This window comes from Ahaetulla prasina, chromosome 18, assembly GCF_028640845.1.
Source record: "Ahaetulla prasina isolate Xishuangbanna chromosome 18, ASM2864084v1, whole genome shotgun sequence".
In the NCBI taxonomy this organism is placed as follows: Eukaryota; Metazoa; Chordata; class Lepidosauria; order Squamata; family Colubridae; genus Ahaetulla; species Ahaetulla prasina.
Window position 1 is genome coordinate 11,232,471 of NC_080556.1, and position 19,435 is coordinate 11,251,905.

General features: G+C 54.6%; 2 protein-coding genes across 10 annotated transcripts in view; both read right to left on the reverse strand.

Annotated features, from left to right (window-relative positions):
- Positions 1-23: 23 nt before the first annotated feature.
- Positions 24-5,022, reverse strand: MFAP2 (microfibril associated protein 2). Of its 2 annotated transcripts, none has more exons than XM_058161425.1 (9): positions 4,891-5,022; positions 2,700-2,781; positions 2,200-2,274; positions 2,038-2,070; positions 1,634-1,714; positions 1,399-1,437; positions 1,091-1,178; positions 653-726; positions 24-452 (listed from the first exon to the last, which is right to left on the reverse strand). In XM_058161425.1, the coding sequence occupies exons 2-9, from the start codon at positions 2,737-2,739 to the stop codon at positions 349-351; spliced, it is 534 nt and encodes a 177-aa protein (XP_058017408.1). In that variant the 5' UTR covers positions 2,740-2,781; positions 4,891-5,022; the 3' UTR covers positions 24-348. The 2 variants fall into 2 exon arrangements, with proteins under 2 accessions (XP_058017408.1, XP_058017407.1); XM_058161424.1 differs by having other exon boundaries at positions 2,200-2,277.
- Positions 5,023-8,261: 3,239 nt separating this feature from the next.
- Positions 8,262-19,435, reverse strand: part of ATP13A2 (ATPase cation transporting 13A2) — a 31,321-nt gene continuing 20,147 nt past the window's right edge. For 5 of the 8 annotated variants that reach the window (XM_058161414.1, XM_058161415.1, XM_058161417.1 and 2 more), the window contains 13 exons: positions 19,163-19,276; positions 18,636-18,792; positions 17,807-17,927; positions 15,810-15,934; positions 15,034-15,176; positions 13,503-13,613; positions 13,115-13,194; positions 11,842-11,994; positions 10,372-10,468; positions 9,374-9,597; positions 9,004-9,155; positions 8,706-8,878; positions 8,262-8,432 (listed from right to left, as the gene is read on the reverse strand). In XM_058161414.1, the coding sequence (XP_058017397.1) occupies positions 8,262-8,432; positions 8,706-8,878; positions 9,004-9,155; positions 9,374-9,597; positions 10,372-10,468; positions 11,842-11,994; positions 13,115-13,194; positions 13,503-13,613; positions 15,034-15,176; positions 15,810-15,934; positions 17,807-17,927; positions 18,636-18,792; positions 19,163-19,276 (1,821 nt within the window). The remainder of the gene's footprint in view (positions 8,433-8,705; positions 8,879-9,003; positions 9,156-9,373; positions 9,598-10,371; positions 10,469-11,841; positions 11,995-13,114; positions 13,195-13,502; positions 13,614-15,033; positions 15,177-15,809; positions 15,935-17,806; positions 17,928-18,635; positions 18,793-19,162; positions 19,277-19,435) is intronic. The other 3 variants (XM_058161413.1, XM_058161412.1, XR_009152499.1) reach the window with 3 other exon arrangements.

Consider the following 19,435-nt stretch of genomic DNA (forward strand, 5'->3'; position numbering starts at 1 on the left):
AAAAGTGGACTTAATGAATCAAATTGTAACACGTTTGGTCTATTTATTTTTTCAAATCGTTTTGTAGAAAAGGGGGAGGGGGGGGGAGAACGGTCCGTACAAAAAATATAACTTGCAATTACAAGACAATAAAACCCAACTGGTAGCTCGCGTGACGGTCAGCATTTCTTGAGGTTGGGTCCCTGTTGAGACTCCTGCCGTGTCACGCCGGAGCAGCCCTGCAGGTGTGTCACTGCCGCAGCGGGGGAGGAAGGCCAAGAAGGGCCGCTCTTCCTCTGGGCACGAACCAGGGACATCATCCGTGGTCCAGAAGCACCTCCCATCCACTGCCACGACCCCTTTCCCCGCTCAGCAGCCGCCACAACTCCGAGCACAAGAGGTGGCCATAGTCTGGCAAAGGCCGCTGGTCGCCATGATACCGCACTTGGAGAATCTGTCGCGACAGAGGTCGGCTGGCGGGGGGAGACAGGAGGGGAGCCACCGTCAGGTGTTAGAATCCCCACATCTCCTTCTACACACACACACGTCCCCCAAGTTTTAGGCAAAGCGATCCCCAACTGCTGCTGGGAAGGAGTGTCCCAAAACGGCTGCCCCTGTAACCTTCGCGACCGGAGGGCCGAAGGGCCCGGGCCCCTTCGATCTTTGTGCGTACCTCTTAGGAGTTCTTCGTGAGCGCAGACCGTACGGACGCAGATCTCCTTATTGATCACGTAGACCCTGCGGAGGCTGAAACGCGGAAAAGGTCAGAGAATGTCTCCCTTTCCACACCACCTCCCCACGGCTGACCCCCCACCCCACTGGAAGGAAGCCTGGAAGCTGCATTAAAACATGCCCCCCCCTCCCGACCCCCACTGGTGCGCCTGAATCTGCAAGCAGCCTCCCTCCCCTCCCCTCTCCCGCCTGCAAAGCTTTCCGTAGGATTGGCTGCAGCAGCGTTTCCTGCAGCGTCATTGCAAGCACACCAGCGCCCTCCTAAGCCTGCGCGGGAACCTCGCCTGCCGTGGGTAGAGGAGTTTGTGGAAGAATGCTCCACTGGGGGGGGGGCAGGTGGGGGGAGAGGTTTGGTCCTGATCCAATTGCTGCCCCTCACCTGTAGAAGCAGATCTCATTCAGACACTGTTTGCAAGGCTTGTAAATGGAATATAGCCTGGTGCAGGGGTACTGCTCCTCCTGGCAGTCTGGAGACCCAAGAACAAGACAGGGGAGGGGGGGGTCTCCATTCACTCTCAAGAGTCTTTAGCTTGCTTTGCACCCGCCCCCCTCCCCAGCCTCATAGGCCCGGGAGCAGCCACCGCCGCCTTACTGACAAAAGGGAAGGATCCCGGGGGCACTGAAACCAACTTGTTTGTTGCAGACCTCAGGAAGAGGGACTGATTTCAGAGCCGGCGAATCTCTTACCGAGGGGCCCCGGTTCGGTGGGCTCCGTCTCAGAAACATCTAGGGGAGGGGAGGGGAAAAAGCCCAGATAGGAGCAAGGTGTGAGTAACTGTTAGCCCTGGGAACGTGGAGGGGTGTGAGCGGAGGAAGCAGCTGGGCAGAGTCAGGAAATCGCAGAGCAGGGAGGAGCTCCTTTCCAACACACACACACACCCCCGACACACACACACACACACCCGCTTCACGGGCTGCTCACCTGGGGTTGGGGCTGGAATGACCTCCTGCTGGTTCTGCTGCTGGGACTGGAAGTGCTCCTCTGGAGTTTGGGGGGAGAGATCTGCAGGGCAGAGGGAGAGGGGGGTGCTTGCTTTAGTCAAGCCCTTTACCACAGGAGTCCATAACATTGAGCTGTAGCCCACTACCGGGCCGCACAGGTGGGGGGGGGTGAGTGCGTGTGTGTGTGCGAAGCTCCCCTCGTGCGAGTGGCGGCCGCTTGCTCCCCTCGAGCAAAGCGGCCACCTACCACTCAAGAGGAACTATCCCCACTTACACACACATACATACATCCCACTGGGCCACCAGTCCAGAAAGGTTGAGGACGGCAGCTTTACCAGGCAGGCAGACGGGCTGTGCCAGGTTTGGCCTTCGGAGCAGACTCACCGTTCCCGGCGTAATCGTAATAATCTTGACTTTCTGAAAACAAGGAAGAGAGAGGCCAGAGGGTATATCAAACTCCTGCCAGTAAGAGCGGGGTTCCACCCTCCGATCAGGATCGGCTATAGCCAGCCGGACAGGGGCCCCTGGACCCTTGTTGGTACTCACCAATTTCGTAAGGAGCGTAAGGGGGCTCGGGGTAGGCGGGGTCATCGAGGTCATACTGCCCCTGAGCCAGAAGTGCTGCTGAGAAGGGAGGAGGGGAGGAAGAAACTGAGGCCGGCTGTTGCAGGGTGGCCGCACACCTGCTCAGGTGGGGCCCTTCACGGCACTGTCGACTCAGGAGAGCCACCGCAGATGGGCCTTTTTCCCCTTTCATGCTTCTTGCCCAGGTGGAGGGAGGGGGGTTCTTGCTTAAGTGACACAGATGAAAGCTGGGCATCCCTTTCTGCGGGCCCCTTGCCTTGTACGTGCGACGGACCCCTTTGCACCTCCCCTCCCCAAGCACTTGGGAAGGAGGAGACCTGACGTTTCATTGCGTGTGGCGTTATCCTGTGCATGTCTATGAAGTCGTGGGATGGGTGGGTGAGTCCCGGATCCCTTGCTCAAGCAAGGAGGTCTCTGGGCAGGAGGAGGGAGGTGGTCGGGGACCCAGCTTTGCCCCTCACCTGGCAGGCAGAGGAGGAGAAGGGCCAGAAAAGTCCTCATGTTTGTCTGCGGAGCTACAGAGGCAGATGAATTGGAGCTGAGCTGAAAGACACAGGACACTCGCTTAGATTGGAAGGAAGAACCGTCTCTCTCACACACACACAGACACACCCCTTTAGCCTTTAAAAAGTTGCGGCATTAACCCAGAAACAGCCTTGGTGCGGTTCCCAAGCTTTCACTGTTAGTGTGCATGGGGGGAGAGGCAGGGTTTGCGATAGGGGTGCTATTTAGCAGGTTCTGACAGATTCTGGAGAACCGGTAGCAGAAATTTTGAGCAGTTCGGAGAACCCGCAAATACCACCTCTGGCTGGCCCCAGGGTGGGGTGGGAATGGGGATTTTGCAGTATCCTTTCCCCAGGAGTGGGGAGGGAATGGGGATTTTGCAATATCCTTCCCTAGGAGTGGGGAGGGAATGGGGATTTTGCAGTATCCTTCCCCCAGGAGTGGGGAAGGAATGGGGATTTTACAGTATCCTTCCCCCAGGAGTGGGGAGGGAATGGGGATTTTGCAATATCCTTTCCCCTGGAGTGGGGTGAGAATGGAGATTTTGCAGTATCCTTTCCCCAGGAGTGGGGAAGGAATGGGGATTTTACAGTATCCTTCCCCCAAGAGTGGGGAGGGAATGGGGATTTTGCAGTATCCTTTCCCCAGGAGTGGGGAGGGAATGGGGATTTTGCAGTATCCTTTCCCCAGAAGTGGGGAGGGAATGGAGATTTTGCAGTATCCTTCCCCTGCCACGCCTACCAAGCCACACCCACAGAACCGGTAGTAGAAAAAATTTGAATTCCACCACTGGTTTGCGATCCTTTGGTCAAGCGTCAATCAGTGAACCTATGCATCAAACTACCCGGGGTAGCCTCTAAGCTACCTGTCCTTGCCACAGGCCAGATTCTCCCAGCAAACGGTTGTCTTTGAGCCCCAACCTTCTCGGGTCTCTTCAACGAGGGGTGGGACGAGAACGCTGCTTCCAGCTGATCTCCAAAAACCAAAGCATCCTTTTACCCCACCCCACCCCTACCTGCTGGGATTTTTCCTTGCCCAACCCTTGGGCAATTCCTTGCAGGAATAGCGAGAGAAGGTGGGAGGAAAAAAATAGAGGACTCGTCTAGGCCAGCAGCTTTGGCCAAAAAGCCGCTTCAAGACGACACACTCGCTTCTTGCTGCAGAGTTTAAGAGAGAGATCCAGGAGCAGATCCCGCCAGGTGCCTGAGCAAAGTTTCCCAGGCTGTCCTATTTCCCAAAGCAAGCGGTACCAGCCGGTTCTCTCAAACACGAGAGGAAAAAGAGAAGCCCAAGGCAAAGCTCGGCTGCAAAAGCTTTCAGCCTGAGTAAAGCAGTCCAGAGAAGCCCAGGTTGGTTCAGCTTTCCTGCCAGACCAGGTAAGTTGTGGGGACCTTGCTGCTGATGGGGAGGGGGCCGGGTGGAGGCAAGAGCCGGGCTGCCCCAAGGCCCCAGTTCCCCCTTTTCCTGAGCTCCCCCCCTTCTTCCCTTCTTGTGCAGCGGAGGTGCGAGGGGGAAGGGTCTCGGATGCAGGAGGTTCCCGCTTTAGAGAAACCAGACGCACATCTGGGAGCAATCAGCCAGTTTTTGCAAAGCCAAGAATGGCCGGCAGCCCTCTGCAACTCCACCTCCCCATCCCATCCCACCCACCCACTCACCCACCCCCACTCCCCTTTGCACAAGCTGGAGAACAAAAGGGGACCCCCCCCTCCTTCCTGGCCACAAGGATTGAATGGTCAAATTCAGGGGTGTTGAAACGACACCCCCCCTCCCCCTTCCCAAACAGAGGGAGACCACCGGTCAGGTCTTTGGGGGGTGGGGGGAAAGTCAACTTCCTAAGAAAAGGACCCCCCCCCTCCCTGATTTGAAGTCCAGACCTCAGGAAATGAGGGGGAGGGGGCTTCCTACCAAGCCAAACTTAGTTGCAACTTTTGTTCCTTTTTGGGGGGGGATTTTTACCCTGGCATTGAAAGGGGGAGCGGGAGGAGGAGAGGGGCTGGGGGCTTTTCAAAAAGTTTCTTTGAAAGGTAAGCCTTTCCCTGCATGGAAGAAAGAAAGAAAAAAGTCCACTTGCATTCCTTTGCAAGTTCTGACCGTGAAGTGCCCCTTTCTTGTCCCTCCACGGCCCGTGGTGCCCCTCAGCTCACTTACCAACTTGGGGGTCTTTCTCCTTCTCCAGCGGCTGACTTGGCTCTCTCCTCCTCGCCTGGGTCTTGCTTTCCAAAGAGGCTGAAGGAGCCAGGCCTCCACCACCGCAGCCTCCCTCCCGGGTCCTAATGCCAACTTCTCTCAAGGCAGCAGGATTGGACGTTTTTTTCCAGTGGTTGTGTTGTTGTTGTTTTTTTTCCCCAGGCTGCAGCTGCAGCGCGGAAGCCACCATGCAGGTGTAGTTCATCCAGTGGGGGGGATTATTTCAAGTGTCCACAATAGCGAGTCGCAGCGAGCCCACCTTGCACCACTGTTTTGCTGGGACTCCCTAGTGCGATGTGCTCTTTGGCTTGCAGAGGGAGGAGGGACTGGCCAGCTCCTTCCGTGCTGGCTGTGGCGGCTTTTGGACAGAAGCAGAGCCTCAAGGCTTAGAGGCAGTCTACCATATCATCTGAGACGGGCAGAAAGGATGCCTTCCTCTCCCCTTGAGATGCTCCCGTTAGAAGTGGCATGGGCTTTCTGCGGCTTGCCCTGCGGTGGACGGCTCAAACGAGCTACCGTTTCTACCGCCACTGGGAATGGAAGGCACCTGGGAACAGCCAATTGGCTTCTTCGGCTATAGCCCGGGCTCTGCCGATGGGCGCTTCCAGTCCATTTCTTAGCTGTTCCTCTTTTAGGGCAGTGAGTGGCTCTAGCAAGGCCCACAGGATCGCTTCGGGAACGGGGCTGCCAGGGTCGGAAACAGCGGGAAAGTCGTCGTCGTCTCCCCCCCTCCCCGGTTCTATCCGGTTCGCTGAACCAGTAGTGCTGGCAGCAGGAGGGTCCACCCACCCGCTGGGATGTCATTACGTCCCTTTTTTTACCATCTGCGGATGCACAGAAAAGGCGCTCACATGTGCGTAGCGTGCTCCCGTTCCCGAACCGGTAGCGAAGGTAAGTGGATTTCACCGCTGGCCGGAAGACTCTCTGCCTGCAAGTCCCAGGTCAGCCCTTTTTCTCACCTGCCTCTTGGCCAGACCTGGCCAGGGCACCTTGTAAGTAGGTGTCCTGGCTATCCTCGGCATTTTTTTCTCCCTGTGTTTGTCCCAGATCCGCTTCATGCAGAGTTACTCATTTAATACATTATTGCTTCTGTGATTGTTAATCGTTCCGTGGTAAGCCCTTCTGACTATCCAATTAACTAAACATGATTGCTAATGTTAAGAAGAAGCTGGCAAATATATACACACATACATACATATAAATATGTATAAAGAGGTAAAGGTTCCCCTCGCACGTATGTGCCAGTCGTTCCCGACTCTAGGGGGCGGTACTCATCTCCGTTTCAAAGCCGAAGGGCTAGCGCTGTCCGAAGACGTCTCCGTGGACATGTGGCCAGCATGATTCAACGCCAAAGGCGCATGGGACGCTGTTACCTTCCCACCAAAGGTGGTCCCTATTTTTTCTACTTGCATTTTTTACCTGCTTTCGAACTGCTAGGTTGGCAGAAGCCGGGACAAGTAACGGGAGCTCACCCCGTTACGTGGCGCTAGGGATTCGAACCGCTGAACTGCCAACCTTTCGATCGACAAGCTCACCATCTTATCCACTGAGCCACCGCGTCCCCACAATACATATGTATAAATATACATATACAGGTAGTCCTCGACTTACAACAGTTTGCTTAGTGACCGGAGTTATGACGGCCCTGAAAAAAGTGACTGAACGACAATTTTTCACACTTAACGACCACCACAGAGCACGGTCATGCGATTTACATTTGGATGCCTGGCAAATGGTTCGTGTTTATGACGGTCGCAGTGTCCCGGTTGGAGGGGGGGCATGTGTTACGTGACCTGATAAGTTGGCGGGCAAGCCAGATTCTCTTAACAGTAATGGTGTTACTGATTTTAAGAACTTAAGTGATTCACCTAACAACCGTGGCAAGAAAAGTCGTAAAAAAATGGGGGGTGCAAAACTCAGTTATCATATTTCTCACTTAGCAACATAAATTTTGGGCTCGGTTCTGGAGTTAAGTTGAGGATTATCTATATACATATATACATTTACAAACACACACACACGAAAATCCTAGCCAAAACAAAATAGACTGAACGGCCCAGCTCTTTCTGGTCCTCTCTTGTGCGGGTTCCCTTTTTTCAGTTGGAGTGGTAGTTGGGTTACAGCAGCCATCCCTCCCTGCCCATCCACAAGAAGCTGATGGAATCCTTAACGACTAAAAATGGCAGCCAGAGGAGCCCAAGTAGCGTAGAGCAGATCTGTCTACCGTGGAAAGAAGACCTCTTCCGTGGAAGGGAGCTGATTCCCAGATTGGCCAGGGAGGAAGCCCTCGGAGACAGCCTTCATTTTCTTCTGTCTTGAAGTTCTGATGTGGGACAAGTTTTGCATGTGCTGAAATTCCCTGTCTGGCAGCAAAGGGGGCATCGTTCTCACCTTGGACAAAGGGAGTTCACCGCCGGCTTTCTCTTAGCCAGCATGTGGTTAAAAAAAAAACAACAAGTTGCTTGAGGAGGAGAGGATTCAAGGAAGACACAACACCCCTCCCCCCAGCGTGGCCAGAAATCTTGGGTGCTTCCCGTGGCTTCAACCGAGAGTCTGGTGAAGATGGGTTCTTCTGTAACACAGCAACTCCGCTATCGGTTGTGTGGCTTAGAGAGAAACGCCAGTTCTCTCTAAGAACATTCTCCGATGTTCTTAAGAGGGCGAGAAACCTCCATGGGGGGAGAGGAGTCTCACAGTTGCCTTTGTCAGTCAATGGAGGATCCCAGAGGATCTCAGGAAAGCCGCTGGGAGGAAGGAACTAGATCCAAAAAGGAACTTCAACAGAGACCCAGCGGGTGTTGTGGCTCCAGCCTCCGAACCTGGCCCCATGCCCGAAAGTGACTCTGAGGGTGAGGGGGAAGGGCTGGTAAGGCTTACCTCAGGAGGACCGATTCCTTTGGCCCGGCTCCAGGAGCCAGAACCAGGCCAGTCGGAGGATGTAATGAGGCCGACATCCCGATTCCTCCCTTCCTCAGGCTATGCCTACAGACGCAGCTGATAATCATACCAATCAAGCCTGGATCGACCCGCGCTTCAGAAGATTAGAGAGGCGGCGTCATCAAATGGAAGGGTGGGGGTAGGAGCCCTACCCCACAGGATATATAAAGAGTTTTGGGACTGCTCTCAGTTCCACGGGAAGCAAATTAGCTGAACCGTGTTGAAGTGAGCTGAAGTCTTAATCTGTTTGAACTTTTTGGCAGGCAGCTGCATTTTCTCACTCAGGACTGATAGGAGCCATGTATCCACTGGCTGTAGGCCAGCTCATTACTCCAAAGTGAGGACGGAGACAGAACAGCGGGCCTTCCCTTCAGACAAAAAATCACCGACTAGCATCATCTTGCGGCTGGGGAGATTCTGGTGGGGGCGAAGACAGGTGCGTGGAGAGGCGGCCACGAGCTTTTCTCCTGGCTGAGCTCCCGCTGCAGCTGCTTGAACAACTTTTTCGATGCCTTCTTGCGTCGCAGCTTCCGGAAGCCGTTCAGCAGGCCGTGGTCTAGGCCCACCTGTGGAAGAAGCAGACCAGGAACGGGTGACGCCTGGAGCCACTGTGGCTAGCAACAGTGGCAGCCTGATGCTCCAAGGACGGATGCTCCACTGCTGCTCGCTCTCCTCCCCTGCCGCTCAGCAGTCCCATTTTCCCAAGCCAAGTCTGGCCCAGCCGGAGAATAAAAAGGGTCTTGGCTTGGCCTTCACAGAAGACAGGCAATGAACTTCTTCCACTGCCCTGGACAACATCTTAACATTCTGCTTTCCCAGCCACGTTGCTCCTTCGTTACCTCCAATACGAAAGCCGTGAAGAAGTGGAGAGCAGCCATTCCCAGCAAGATCACTTTGAAGCTCAGGTCGCCAATACTCTTAAGACGCAAGAGCTTTTGCATGAAGGACAGCGGGTAGACAGTCAGCCAGGTCATGATGCCGGCGAGCAAGAGCAAGGCCATCAGAAACGGCACTGGGGAGAGCGAGACGGAGATGAGACTTTGGCAGTGCCAGGCAGAAGACAGGCTGCCCGGGAGAAAGAGGCCTGACTCGTCCTGGGCTTCCTGCTGGCAGGGTTGCCGAACAAGAAGCACTTACCATTGGTATAAAGGGGCTTGCGGAAAGGGCGGCCTTTCGACACGACCACCGCCAGGATGAGGTACTGGAACCCCGAGGTGCAGAAGACAACGGTGTTCTCATAATTGGGGAGGTTTGCAGGGGCTGACAGAGTGCTGTTCAGAGGGGTGAACCTGAGTGGGAAGCGGGCAGATGGCTGAGTCTGGGCTGACGGCAACCCTGCCCATTCCCATTCCCTCCCCCTCCCCCCCCCCCCCCCCCGATTGCAGAGGCCGGACGAAAGGCCGACCCATGGCAGGCTGAGCTAGCTGAGGAACTGGCTTCCGCGGGACCCGAGCAAAAAGCAGCCAGAGTGATTCAGCTGCTGGGCTTTCTCTCTCTCCTCGCTCACCACTGCTGAGAGATGGTGATGAAGTAGATGAGGAGCAGGACTGCGACGATGAGAGCCATTTGGAGACAAAGGCTGCCCAGGACGGCAAGGCTGATCAGGGCTCCCTGTGGACGCTTGAGACCCAAGTCCTCGGCAGGCTCCGTCTTGCCCATGAGAGCCACCATCGTGGTGGTGATGATGAGGTCGATGAACAGGAACTGCCCATCGCTCAGGTTGGTGTTGAGCTAGACGAGGGGGAGAGAAGGAGGGAGGGACAGAAGAAACGGAGAGATGCAATGGGCTGAGGAGGGCAGCGCCTCTGCATCTCGGATGTTGGGGGAGCCATGCTTGTTGACATGTCTCGCCTTCCCCCCACTTGGGGTTCTCCCAAGAAGCAGGAGCCTCCTCCACTCTGGGGTCATCCCAGCCAGGAGGTCCTTTAGATCCTCGCCAGGAGTTCCAATCCAGGCCTCCCTTATTCTAGCGCAGGGGTGTCAAATTCAATTTCGTTGAGGGCCGCATCAGGGCTGCGGTTGACCTCAGGGAGCCGGGTGGGCGTGGCCAACTGGGTGGGTGTGGCCAACTGGGTGGGCGTGGCCAATGGGGCGTGGCCAGCTTGACACCACTCCCCAAACTGCTGGCATGTTTCCTCTTTGCATTGGGTAGAGCAGGGCAGCTCCAACCACATCGCAGGCCACATCCAGCCCATGCGCCTTCAGTTTGACACCCCTGTTCTAGCGTGTTGGGTAGATCAGGTTGTGTTTTCCTTCTGGGGCTCAGTGGAGGCATTCAGAAGCCACTGATTTAAGCCCCCTTTTTAAACTTCTCTGCTGGTTGCCGTCGTGCGTTTTGTTTTACTCGGGTGTCACTTTATGTAGTTCCCGTACCTGATGCCATCCCTTGGCCAAATCCCACGCCCGGCGCTCAGGTTTCTAGATCTCGCTGCTTGCAAACCTCAACCTGGGCTCCAAGAGTCTCCCAAGAGCCAAAAGGGGCAGGAAGGAAAATGGCCGCCTTACCGTGTAAAGCAGGAGCACGGAAACAAATTGCGTCAGGCTGTAGAACGCCATGTATTTGAAGAGGCCAAAGGAGGTGACCAAAGAGCATCTTCCTTCCCTAAAGGGGAGAAACGGCCAGTCATCCTTCTGGGAGAAGGGGGATTGGGCTCATGGGGTGAAGGAACTCGAGGGAAGAGAAATTCTGTGCTCAGAAACTTTATCCTGGGCAAGAAAAAAAAAAACTTCCTTTGCAAACGGGGGATTGCTGCTTAAACACGGCATTTTGAATTTCACGTGGACTCTTTCACAGGAGCAAGGTAACCAGGGGTGGGCTTCAAAAATTTTAGGAAGGGGTTTTCTGCCCGGTTGCTGCGTGGGCGTGGCCTAGTCGGCCTCCTGCACCATGGTGTGTGGGGGGGAGGGCATTTTTGCCCTCCCCAAACTCCAGAGGCTTTCCTCGTTCGGAGGCCCTCTGGATGCTGGAAACAGGCCCATTTCTAGCCTTCCCGCACTTCCGGTAGGCCCATTTTTCACCTTCCCCGAACCTTCGCACGCACCCTCCACTTACCTGCATCCAAAACAGGCCACGTGGAGACTCCTGGGAGGGGGGGGGCAGCCAGAAGTGGGATTTGGGGGTTCCCCAAACCGCACAGAATCTTAGCTAGAGGTTCTTCTGAACCTCTGCGAACCCCCAGCAGCCCCACCCCTGAATGTAACCCATTCAATGGGCAAGGCGCTGCCCAGAGGCCCAGAGCAAAATTGGAGGTGGGGAGGGCTGACCACTGCAGGAAGACCTGAGGGCTTCCTTTCACCTAGGATCAAAACGGTTGAAACTCCACCCCAAGCCCAGGCCATTCTTGGAATGGAAACTTGGACAGATTTGACAGGGGAAAAGTTAAGCCTGGATTCCTGATGGAGAGGACTTCTGTTGCTTAGCCAGGTGCTTGAAGGCTGGGAGATGGTCAACATAAAAGATAAGGTCCCTTGCACATATATGCTAGTCGTTCCCGACTCTAGAGGGCGGTGCTTATCTCCATTTCAAAGTTGAAGAGCCAGCGCTGTCCGAAGACGTCTCCATGGTCATGTGGCCAGCATGACTCAACATCAAAGGTGTACTGAACGCTGTTACCTTCCCACCAAAGGTGGACTCTATTTTTTCTACTTGCATTTTTTACCTGTTTTCGAATTGCTAGGTTGGCAGAAGCTGGGTCAAGTCACGGGAGCTCACCCCGTTATGCAGCACTAGGCATTCGAACCGCCGAACCGCCGACCTTTCGATCGACAAGCTCAGCGTCTTAGCCGCTGAGCCACCACGTCCCTGACATGGTCAACGTAGCTTGTTGCAAAGGGGCAGGATTTGAATTTCCCCCTCCCAAAGGAGTCAGCAAGACTTCCTGGCCTCTCCAGGAAGAGGAGCAAGCTGGATGGGAGAAAAGGGGCCGTGGATTTCACCGTAGGCGTCTCCCGAAGAGCTGGCTTCATCCCACCTACCTAATGGTGATGGGGACGCACTCGATATTGGCCCTCTGGGAAGTGAACGGTGCCGCCGCCGAGGCCTCTGCTTCGGAGAGCGAGATGCCCACATCGGCTGCCTTCAGAGCCCCGCAGTCGTTGGCCCCGTCTCCACACATGGCCACGCAGTAGCTGTAGGCAACACAGGCGTATTGTTCCCTAAAGCGGAAGACCGTTTCCCACCTACCTTGCTTTTTTTTTTCTCCAAAAAGGGAAGGAGGCCCCCCCCCGATCTTTAGTACAATTAGTATCTTTCAACCCGCAACCTCGAGCTCATTTATTATTTATTTATTCATTAAATTTATATTGCCGCCTATTCGCCCATGGCGACTCGAGGCGGCTTACGGAATATAAAAAACCACATTTAAAAACAGTAAAAGCTAATAAAAAAATCAAATAAATGAATGTAATAAAATCACACACACACACACCGTCCCGCCCCAGCAACAGCCAATCACACGAGCCGTTTCATGGGCTCCATCCCGCTCTGGGTTCCCCAGGGCCGCTGGCAGAACCAGGTCTTCAGTGCCTCATGGAAGAGAATTAGAGTGGGGGCCGTTCTAATCTCTGGGGAGGGGGGATGATGTTCCAGAGTGAGGGAGCCACCATAGAGAAGGCCCTTCTTCTGGGACCCGCCAAGTGTACGGGGACAGGACCTGCAGCATTCCCTGCCTCTCCGCTCTAATGGGTTGGGTAGAAGTGACCGGCAAGAGACAGTCCCTGAGATAACTTGGTCCCAAGCCATGAAGGGCTTCAAAGGTGACAACCAGCACCTTGAATTGTACCTGGAAGCAAATCGGTAACCAAGGCAGCTCCCGCAGGAGAGGCAATACATGTGCACACCGGGGTCTGCACAAAAACATGCAGGCTGCTGCATTTTGCACCAACTGGAGCTTCTGGATGCTCTTCAAGGGCAGCCCCATGTAGAAGGCGTTGCAATAGCCAAGGTGGGAAGTGACTAAGGCATGAGTGACTGTGAGCAGGGATTGCCGGCCCAAGAAAGGGCGTAACTCATGCAGCGTACTTCAACTTCTGCCTTCCTGTTCTCTCCAAATACAACATTGGTGCTGGCTACTCTCAATCTCACAAGGCCTCCCTTTGGCTCTGAAGCTGCCAGGCATTTAGCATCACAAGAGGGGGCTTGTTCGGGATCAGATCCTTCCTGTGCTTCCACTCTCACACACTTTTTTCTTTCTCTCCCACCCACCAGAGGGATGCGGGAAAATCTTGCCTCCAACCCCCTCATACTTACTTCAGATGTTGCAAATGCTCAACCAGGCGAGTTTTCTGGTCAGGTAACATCTGTGCGAAAATAGTGGTTTGGACTAATATCTGCAAAGGACATCAAGAGTGGGAAGGGGAGCTGTGGCACTTGCCCTTCTGGGAATGGGAAACAACTCGGATGATCGGGAGATGTTGCCACCACTGAGAAAGACCCTTCCAGGAGGAGCTGAGAGGCCTCTGCTCAGGTGCCAGGCAGAGGCTTAGCTCGACTCTCCCATCAGCCCGATGCCAGAAGGCAGGCTGATCACAAGAACAATAGGAGAAGGCGAGGAACTGGCACGTCCCGCAAGAAGGGACGACTGGTTTGAGGAGATCAGGGACAAGTGAACTAGCTCCTCTTCCCCCCATGGTGTTACCTTGGGCAGGAGGGCTGGGAAGCACTCGCAGAGGACCGTGAAGGATTTCCCGTTCAAGGCAAAGGAGCACGGCAGCTGTTCCGGGAAGTCGCTCTCTTGCTGGTGCACATCCTGTGAAACAGTCCCACAGCCAACTGGATTTTTCATCCATGCTTGGCGTCCCGCGTCAGCAGGAACCTGGTTTTAATAGGGCTTTCTCTTCACCCTCCCTCCCTCCCTCCCTCCTGTTACAGTGGACACCTCCCACTTCTATCGGGAAGGAAACACTAGCTGTGGCTGGACATGACCCATCGTGGTTGATGGTCCAGTCAGATGACCGGGCTTGCAACAGAAAGACTCTCAACCATCCCACTCAGTCATCTAGCAAAGGAAGACCCCTGGCCATTTGTTTTTGCCAAGAGTATCCTTTACTGATGCTTAGGTGGTTACAGAAGTAGTGTACACCGAATCTGAGGCTTTCCCGTACAAACAATCCAAAGTAAATTTTCCTCTCCCCCCCCCCCGCTCCTCCTCTGCCTATTTGTAAATTAGGTGCTTGTGTATTGTTTAGGATGGGGACACGGTGGCTCAGTGGCTAAGATCACTGAGCTTGTCAATCACAAAGGTCGGCAGTTTGGCGGTTTGAATCCCTAGCGCCACGTAACGCCGCGTAGAGTCAGGAACGACTAGCTTGTATGTGCGAGGGGAACCTTTACCTTTACCTATATTGTTTAGGAAACAGGCTCTCAGTTCTGAGCTCTGCATCTCCTTACTGGACCTTGGCTGGCTGTAGCTTCTCACAAGGCTCAGCTGGACTTCCATCCCCCCCCCCTTCTTCGTCCTTACATTCCAATCTTTCCTCTCTCCCCACCACAGTTGCTAATGTCAGGCTGTCAGCTCATGAAGCTTGGATAGCAGAGATGTAGCCACGGCAGCCCGAACCTTCCCCGAAAGAGCCCCATGGTCACGGAGGCGGTTCAGCCAGGAAGAGGTGTTGTGACCCAGGTTCCTGGACCCGGATTCCTGGACTCGGATGATTCAGAAAGTGAGGGAGAAGACCTGGCAAGCCCTGCTTCTCTTGGGCCCTCTCCCTCCCTGGCACCCACTCAAAGGGAGGAGGAGAGGCCAGCAAGGCCTGATTCTCTCGAGCCTTCTTCTGATTTGGCAACGCCCCAAGAACAGTTTTGGAGTGATGCAAGACTGCGCAGACGTGACCAGCGCGCGCAGCAAAAGCAGCGTTGGGATAAAGCCAAGGAATGATGGTCATGCAGTGACATCTGCAGAGACTATAAATAGGAGGCGGGACTTCCTGGTTTTTTGTCTTGGACAAAGCAATGAATTTGCGCGGGCAAACTGTGTCAATGGAGGGAAGAATATATTCGTGAGTAATTCTGGCCTTATCTATAACTTCCCCGTTATCTCCAGAAACTTGGCAGGCCCGTGGGTAGATGTGGCCAGGACATTTATCTATGTAAATAAAGTAGAAGAGGAGGCCTTTGACTGACTCTTTGTTGGGAGTATTGGGGGAGGGAAACAGAACAAGAGGTCTCACCTTGACCTGCTCTGAAGGAGTGAAGGTGAGGGCAGCTACCTTGCCGCAGCTGGGAGGTGCAGCATTCACGAACACCACACGCTCGTGCGCCTCCACCATGTGGCAGCTCCTCGCCACGTTGACTGCAGTGAGCATGTTGTCTCCTGAGGGCAAAAGAGCAGAAGGAGACATGAGCCCAGCAGTCCATCCTCAGGCTAGAAGCAGTGGTAGTATTCAGCCGGTTCAGACCAGTTCGAGTGAACCGGTAGCGGCGATTGTGGGTGAGACTGCCCACCCACCCTGGTGCTATGCAATAGCAATAGCACTTAGACTTATATACTGCTTCCTAGTGCTTTTACAGCCCTCTCTAAGCGGTTTATGGAGTCAGCCTTTTGCCCCCAACAATCTGGGTCCTCATTTTACCCACCTCGGAAGGATGGAAAGCTGAGTCAACCTTGAGCCTCGTGAGAATTGAACTGCTGCTACCAGTCAGCTGAAGTAGCCTGCAGTACTGCACTCTAACCACTGCACCACCTCGGCTATGCCCTCCTATTTAGCCACGTTTTGGAGACCGGGTGCATGCATTGAAGGTGCTCATTGAGCAAAGCCGGGCTCACACACAAAAGGCAAGTGCGCAAAGTGTGCGTGCGTACGCAGGGCGAACTGGTGGTAAAAATATGTGAAAACCACCTCTGGCTAGTAGCCGACGACATCCCTTCCGCTGTTCAAAGTCTTGCAGCGAGAAGACAATCCACTCCTCTCCCAGCTTTCCCGGCCCCCTTCCCCATTTTTCTCACCTGTGACCATGACGGTTTGGATCCCTGCACTGCGCAGCACGCGGATGACTGGTGCCGTCTCAGGCTTGAGGATGTTCTTGAGGACTAGGAGCCCAAGGAAGACCATGTCCGTCTCCACCCAGTCTCTGCCCAAGGAGGAAGCTTCCGTCAGTGGGCCTTGCCAGGAGCCACGGCGTCATTGAGCGACTTCCCTGCTCTGTGCCAAAAGCCTCTCTGCCCAGCCTCTGCCCGAGTGTACCCAGAGAAGGGCCGTTCACTCTGCGTCCATTGATTGCAATGTCTTTCCTCAATATAAGCTGGTGTTGTGACTCGTCCTCCCTCCTCTCCTCAGCCGGGCCCCTCCCGTCTCCAACAGGGCCTTTTATCAGACTCCGAGTCTGATAATGAAGATGAACGGCCTGTCATGCCTCCAGCCCCCGGCCCTGGCCCCATGCCCGGAGAGGATTCCAGGAGTGAAAGGACAAGCCCAATAAACCTCACTCATACAGCGTGTGTTCCTTTTGGCTCAGCTTTCAGAGCAGGAAGCCAGCCAGGTGCTGGAATCACTCGGACCTACTCCCTCTGACCCCTCCCTTTCCCAGAAGCTGACAGCAGATCCAGCTGAAGACAATTCAGTGTGGAAGGACCCTCGCTTCCGGAGATCTGAGAGGCGACGCCAGCAGAAGGAGGGGTGGGGCAGGCCTGGATAAATGCTGAGTCATGGAGCCACACCCCACAGCCTATATAAAGGACCTGCTTTTGGCATTCCAACCTTGAGTCAAGCAAAGTCTTATCTAGTTTGCTGATACCGGACTCTATCGCTGAAGTTACAACTTGGACTCCTGCCTGCCCTGATAAACCTCGAAGGAACTTTGCAAGCTGCAAAGGCTTCATTGCCAAGTTTGTTACGGACTTCCTTGACTCATTTGTCGGAGTGGGGGTGGGATACGACAGCTGGTTTGTATTCTGCTTGCGGCAAACGCCAAGCCACCATCTTTTCCACATTTCCCAGGTATCCTGCCTCTGCATTTTATCTCTCCCGTCTCAATCCAGTGAAATTTTTTTTGCATTTCCCCCCTTCATTGGTGAAGTCCTCTAGGAAAAAAATCTTCCTGGAGTTTTGCTGCTGTTTCCCAACCCATCCAGGTACATGATAGGTGTCCCCTCCATCAACTTTTCATCAGATAATAAGAACGTTAATGGCCAGAGGGCTCAAGGATGCCACTGTACGTCTGGCCAGGTACTAGCAAGGAGCAACCGATGTGGTTTCCGTGTCATCCCGCACTTAATGCCCTTGGACATCAAAATGCCACCGGTATTTGAAGACTTTGCACAAGTCAAGACTTGTTGTGACTCAGGTTCCTGGACCCGGACTCCTGGACTCGGATGATTCAGAAAGTGAGGGAGAAGACCTGGCAAGCCCTGCTTCCCTTGGGCCCTCTCCCTCCCTGGCACCCACTCAAAGGGAGGAGGAGAGGCCGGCAAGGCCTGATTCTCTCGAGCCTTCTTCTGATTTGGCAACGCCCCAAGAACAGTTTTGGAGTGATGCAAGACTGCGCAGACGTGACCGGCGCGCGCAGCAGAAGCAGCGTTGGGATAAAGCCAAGGAATGATGGTCATGCAGTGACATCTGCAGAGACTATAAATAGGAGGCGGGACTTCCTGGTTTTTTGTCTTGGACAAAGCAATGAATTTGCGCGGGCAAACTGTGTCAATGGAGGGAAGAATATATTCGTGAGTAATTCTGGCCTTATCTATAATTTCCTCGTTATCTCCAGAGACTTGGCAGGCCCGTGGGTAGACGTGGCCAGGACATTTATCTATGTAAATAAAGTAGAAGAGGAGGCCTTTGACTGACTCTTTGTTGGGAGTATTGGGGGAGGGAAACAGAACAAGACTGCTTTATCTCACTGTCTCTTAAGAAGATCACCCAAAGAGGAAAATGATGAGTTTGCCAGGGAGAAACCCAGAAGCCAGGCTGGCAGGACAGAAGGGCAACGATCTGGATGTCCACCCACCTGGTCACCTCCTGGGCTTCTTCAAAGCTCCCCACGGCCACCGAGGGCTTATAAGCGAGGGCCAGAACGCGGAACCCACTGCTTGTGAACTGTTGCAGCTGCTGGGGAAAATCCTGGGGGACTGCAAAGCAAAAGAAAAGAGTGGCCTTTAGAAGAGGAAGAGATGCTTTCAGAAAGCATAAGGAAGACCCCCCGCCCAGGGGTAGGCTTCAAAAATTTTAGCAAGGGGTTCTCTACCCATTTGCTGGGTGGGCGTGGCCATGGTGGGTGTGGCCTAGTCGGCCTCCTGCACCATGGTGGGAGGGGGGCGTTTTTGCCCTTCCTGGGCTCTGGAGGCTTTTGTTGAGCCTCTGGGAGGGTGAAAAGGGACTCCCCAGGCTCTGGAGGCTTTTCTCGAGCCTCCGGGAGGGTGAAAAGGGCCTCCCCAGGCTCTGGAGGCTTTTCTCGAGCCTCCGGGAGGGTGAAAAGGGCCTCCCCAGGCTCTGGAGGCTTTTCTCGAGCCTCCGGGAGGGTGAAAAGGGCCTCCCCAGGCTCTGGAGGCTGGAAACGGGCCTGTTTCTGGCCTTCCTGAACTTCTGGTCGGCCCATTTTTCGCCCTCCCTGAGCCTTCGTGCCAGCTCTGCACTTACCTACATCCAAAACGGGCCACGTGGAGACTCCTGGGAGGGTAGGGGCAGGATGGATGGGGCCAGCCAGGAGTGAGATTTGGGGGTTCTCCAAACTGCACTGAACTTTAGCTAGAAGTTCTCCAGGACCCCTGCGAACCCCCAGCAGCCCGCCCCTCCCCCCCGCCCCATATATGTCCTCAAAAGGAGACTTCAGCAAATACCAGATTCTTTCTTGCAGAGGCCAGCCACCGTCTCTGGAGCTCCCTTCATGAAAACCTCCACGGGGCTATTGCCGGGAGCCTTCCCCAGAACGCTCATCCTCCGCAAAGCTGAAGAAAACGGGAAGCGACGGAGGACAGCCATGGGGACGGGGGTCTTCTACGGAGAAGAGGCCACAGCTGAGCTCCCAAAAGCAGCCCCGAAGAAATGGACGATTTGTGAAATGGGTGAGAGGAAGTGGGTTTTCCTGGATGCCCCACAAACCAGTGGTGGTATTTTCTCCGGTTCGGGAAAACCGGTTGCGGCGGCTGAGGAAGGTTCTGGCCAGACGTCATCGCGTCCCGTTTTTAATACTCTGCGTGTGCGCAGAAGGTCCTGTGCATGCGCAGAGGTGGTGCATGCGCTCAGATTTGCGAACCGGGAGCGAAGGTAAATGAATTCGTCCCCGCCACAAACCTCTGCAATGCGCTGATGAGGAAGGCTGCAAGCCCATCCCTCTCTCCTGCCATGAGGAAAGATAGAGCCTTACCGTGCCGGGGAGCTGCTCTTTCAGCAGCGGGGGAGCCACGAACAGCAGAGCACCTGTCCCAAAGTCCTGTTCCAGGCAGGCCTTCACCTCTGGCCCTTCGGTTTCTACCAGAGACTGCAAAAAGCAAGGAGGAGGCTGAGGAGGGGCTGCCTTGTCCTGTGAGAAACATGGCTGCCCCTTGAGCGGATCCCACTTTAAAGCTCAGCCGTGGGAAACAGGGCTTAGCGTGGCAAAGATGACCAGAAAAGATAACAACTAAAAGTGACGGTCACT

Excerpts from the sequence above, each read along its gene's own strand:
- MFAP2 (XM_058161424.1), bottom strand. The coding sequence starts at position 2,739 with ATGAGGACTTTTCTGGCCCTTCTCCTCCTCTGCCTGCCAG. Across the intron at positions 2,278-2,699 it reads TCTCCTCCTCTGCCTGCCAG|CAGCACTTCTGGCTCAGGGG; the intron begins GTGAGGGGCAAA and ends CTCCCTTCTCAG. Across the intron at positions 1,715-2,037 it reads TTACGATTACGCCGGGAACG|ATCTCTCCCCCCAAACTCCA; the intron begins GTGAGTCTGCTC and ends TCTGCCCTGCAG.